Source organism: Magallana gigas, chromosome 5, assembly GCF_963853765.1.
Source record: "Magallana gigas chromosome 5, xbMagGiga1.1, whole genome shotgun sequence".
Taxonomy (NCBI): domain Eukaryota; kingdom Metazoa; phylum Mollusca; class Bivalvia; order Ostreida; family Ostreidae; genus Magallana; species Magallana gigas.
Window position 1 is genome coordinate 8,981,049 of NC_088857.1, and position 4,272 is coordinate 8,985,320.

The 4,272-nt window shown below is 34.7% G+C and overlaps 1 protein-coding gene across 1 annotated transcript; it reads left to right on the forward strand.

Moving 5' to 3' along the window:
• Window positions 1-316: 316 nt before the first annotated feature.
• LOC105325141 (uncharacterized) lies at window positions 317-3,882 on the forward strand. Its single transcript, XM_011424560.4, has 5 exons — window positions 317-546; window positions 702-767; window positions 1,897-2,120; window positions 2,377-2,511; window positions 2,628-3,882. The coding sequence occupies exons 1-5, from the start codon at window positions 540-542 to the stop codon at window positions 2,766-2,768; spliced, it is 573 nt and encodes a 190-aa protein (XP_011422862.3). The 5' UTR covers window positions 317-539; the 3' UTR covers window positions 2,769-3,882.
• The last annotated feature ends 390 nt before the right edge of the window (window positions 3,883-4,272 follow it).

Sequence of the window (4,272 nt, forward strand, 5' to 3'; positions counted from 1 at the left end):
TTTGGTTTAATACCCCCTTTTTTTAAATACACTGCAAACAAGCCAAATGTTAATATTTTAACTGTATGGAAAACGTTCGTCTTCATTGCTCCAAGTGCCCCGGCCTTGAACGCCCCCTTTCCTTTATCCAGAGTATCTATTGAATTAAAGTATGAACAAAACATTTAACAAAGCGATGTGAAGTGTTCTAAAAAAGTGTTTAACAAACATTAAAGCGTCATTCTTGTCATCGTGTAAGTTTAGACACAGCTGATAGAACACGTAAATTGTTGCGTTTTTCTATCAGTGACGTTACAGATTGGACAAGACTTTACTTCCGGATATTAGAGTCTGATCAGGTCCGACGTCTTAGAGTTGGATACCAATGACAAATTAGTTTCCGGTGATAATCATCTCCTACTTGACCGCAGTGACTATTGATGGAAACAAAGGAAAAAACAACATCCTCGACTGAACAGGACCTATTGTACATATACACACCCCTGTTTATAATACTGTGATTTGCTTGATAGTAGTCTAAAAAAAAACCTTATGATAGAATGGCAGGTATGTTTATGGTTTGATAAATCGTACTGTATATGTACGTCAATATATATTGAAATAGACATAAAAGTTTGTTGTACTGAACATTTTTGTCAAAGCATTATAGTATACAATGTAGTTACATGTACATTAAGATGCCTAATAATATATTATTTCAGACGACATCCGACACTCAACAGCATCAGGATACCTAGAACCAATACCGACCAATACCGGAGATACAGGTACACGTGATTTCTCTACTTTTTTGTATTAACTTTTTACCAAAACGATTTCTGTTCAGATTTATTGATAGAAGTTATAACTTGTGCAAAGTCGCCATTGAAAAAGAGGTTGATTCACTCTTACCTTCAATAATACGTCTATCATTTTTAGCAATACAAAGGATAGGATGTAGAATTAATATTTTAAATAGCTATCATCAATCAGACTTTGATGAAATGTAGATCATTTCTCCGGTACTGCACTTACTCAGTCATCCTAATCCCGGCCGATCCCGAGAGGTTGTTGTTGAAAGATGCAAATATAAACAATAAAATGTTTATTTTGATGATTGATGCGGGTTATGAAGGTAGCGATCATTGAAGAAAATAATAACATACATGGAACTCAGTCACGCGCGTTATGTATTTTGTCAGTAATGTCGTTATCTTTATGTCTCGCATGTTTAAATGTTATCACTGAGATCGCAACATGTACCTAGACCCAATAGCGAAAGTGGTATATTTTTACGTACAGTAAATGATGGCTAGAAATTCTGTTTTTGGCCACAAGCTGTTAACGGTCTCTAATAAAGGGACACTATTGATTGATTTACCTGTAAATGTGGGAGAGGAATTAAGGGTAGTGAATATTCTTGCAAAGGAGCTTGTTCAATATGTATAACCATAAAGTATAAATGCGCCAGTCAACGGCCTGTACATAGTGAAATATTCCAACCAAATGCACTAAAACGGTGACAGCTATATACTGGTCTGTTTGAGAAAGATGTTGTGCACCAACCGCCCTAGCTCTTCAAAAACGAAATAATAACTTCGGAGGGGGGAACCACAATTTCGATCAATTCAGACAATCGTTAAAACTTATATTTTTTGTTTTAAAGAGTACCTACAAATACTAGTAATCATTCAAGAGAAAACGTTAATTAATGACAAAAACATTTCCTGGTATTATTCATCCACTTAATTGCTACATCCTTATATATCTACTTTTTTTCTAATTAAGTATTATTGAAAGCAGAAATTTAACTCTGCGCAACCATATTAACTACATGAATTTTGGGTTAATAAAATACATGTACTAATGCGCTTGTTTTGAAAATATCAGAATTATATTTGTCTCAAAATCCAACAGTTACCAGAAGTCCACGAGCCCAACAGAAACTTCCTCCCATAAATTCACAGCCACCATTACCCCAAGCATCCAGCGTATACAATACTTTGAACTCGGGGGATTATCCACACAACTATACTGGACTGTCCGGAAACCTCCAGTACGACGAGTTGTATGGGGTTCAAACCGGAAGTGAACAGTATGAAAGAGTACCCGGATACGGGTATGCAATCCCAGGCCAACAGGTTAGTGTTACTATAATCAGGGACGTACATACTATATTTTAAATATGCGTCCCTGCTATAATGCATGGGGGTGGAAGGGATAGTGGTGAAATATTCATTTCACTGAATTATAAGAATTTAAGGTTTACAGAAGGGTTCAAGACATTTTAAGATCATGGCCATACAAATGTTTATGTATAATTTTTAACACTAAGTCTTATGTTTATTTGTGTCTTTTATTTACATTCTAAAATAAGTTAATAATTTTACTTGGAAGGCTAGCAATGGGTTAAGCGGCCTGGACAATTTCCAGGAGAACAAGGTCCTCAGTAACCTGATAGTGTGTTGTTCCATTACCAGCCTGATACTCAACTGTCCAATCGGCCTGTTCTCTGTCTGTTACTCCTACATGGTATATTCAACAATTTACAATCTTCCTATCACAAAATGTTTTGTAACCATATTTGATGAAAATTAATGTAATAGTTAAGTCAATAATTTTGTTACTTTTTGTGGTTATTTTGGCAGGCGAAGACAGAGCGGTTTTATCCAATGAGAAGGTTCTATAAATTCATGTCTCTGGTGGTCAGCACAGTGGCCATCCTTGGTTTTGTTATCGCAATGGCTGTAACAATCTCCATAATATCAAGTCTCAATCGTGCTCGATGATTTCCTTTAATCCTGTTGTTTATTTTTGTGCCACATGATTCAATTGAGATACGATGCAGTGCATTTTAAAAAAAACTTCATTATGATGAGATTGCTGTAATGCAATCATGAAGATATGATTCTCTGTGCCATAATTTAAATGATATTTGATTTTTTTGTGTACTATGGATTAACTTGTGGTTTGAGTAATTGTTTTGTATGTATGGATGCATATCGATATTCATGTATGGATGTTTTTTGGTAATGAACATTGATTACGACCTGTCGTTCTCTGTTGCTTCGAGCCGAATCGTACTATAGCCTGTCCCAAGATATTTATGCAGCACATTTGGAAGAATTGCGATTAAAAAAACCCCACATAACTGTGAAAGAAATGCCATTGAAATAGTGAAAAATAAAATATCCAAGATGGTTTCATTCACATATTATCAATTTTCCCTTTGGAAAAGTCACAGGAACAAAAACTGATTTCTTACGGAGATTTATAATTGGGTATGTTGACATCTTCTCCCCATTCGGAAGTCACTAGGAATACCTCGCACAATTTTTTAAACGTTATCATCCGGGTCAGCTGCAATAAAATATCCCCGTAGACATCATTTTTTTAATCCGTGTATTGAAACCTGATTAGCTAAAGGGGCGTTTTGAATGAGAATTCTTAGAAAATGTTCATACTTTTGAATTAAGATCGTTTGAACCCTGAGGTACATTGTATTTACAAAAATTAAGCAAAATGAAGATATCTTGGGACAGAGTTTCATGTATCATCATTTTGTGGCGAATTCCAGGTTCTGTTTGTGTTTTATACTTGTAGTTGTTACAGTACATGTTTTTAATTAGGATATTGGCGGTCTGTGAACAAAATAGCAGGAAAAAAAACAATCTTTAAATGTGCAATTTTGAGTTTGGTAAATGCTACAATATATATTACGTACAAATCACCCTATGTATTAGTCAATTAAAGCGGGTCAATTAAAGAGAACAAAACGTGAAAAAATGAGTGTAAACAAATCATTCTTCTCTAATGTAGACTTTATAGAAATTGTGTAGCAAATAAAGTTTCAAGTTAACGTTCACCGTATTTTATTCTTCAAAATAAAACTTTGAAGTTGGACATTTTCTTCTGTAATCAATGGCCTGTGACCAACTATACCATTGAAGTAAAAAAGAATAAAGCCAGTGTTACTGGGTCCTTTTAGGCCACTATTCTTAAATTACATCTCGTCACCCAAGAGAGAGATAGAGATTGGCGTACAATGGAGGTACCTACTCATCAAATCGCGTCAGGACGAATTCTGAAGCTGTATTTACTAGTAATCAATGTTAACTCAATGACGCAATTTTAGAAACCTTTGTTCTTTATCTATCAAATCAGTGCGACTTTTTAGCTGATTCACTTATTTATAGTCATTTCATTAGAATCAGTCAATGACTACTGTTGTAAAAATGGTTGTAAAACGGGTTGAGAATATTGAAGAAATTAGAGCTGAAATGGGAAGAAAAG

Bases quoted from the DNA above. Each gene is read 5' to 3' on its own strand.
- LOC105325141 (XM_011424560.4), top strand. The intron at 768-1,896 runs GTACACGTGATT...AAAATCCAACAG, and splicing joins GACCAATACCGGAGATACAG to TTACCAGAAGTCCACGAGCC. The intron at 2,512-2,627 runs GTATATTCAACA...TTATTTTGGCAG, and splicing joins CTGTCTGTTACTCCTACATG to GCGAAGACAGAGCGGTTTTA.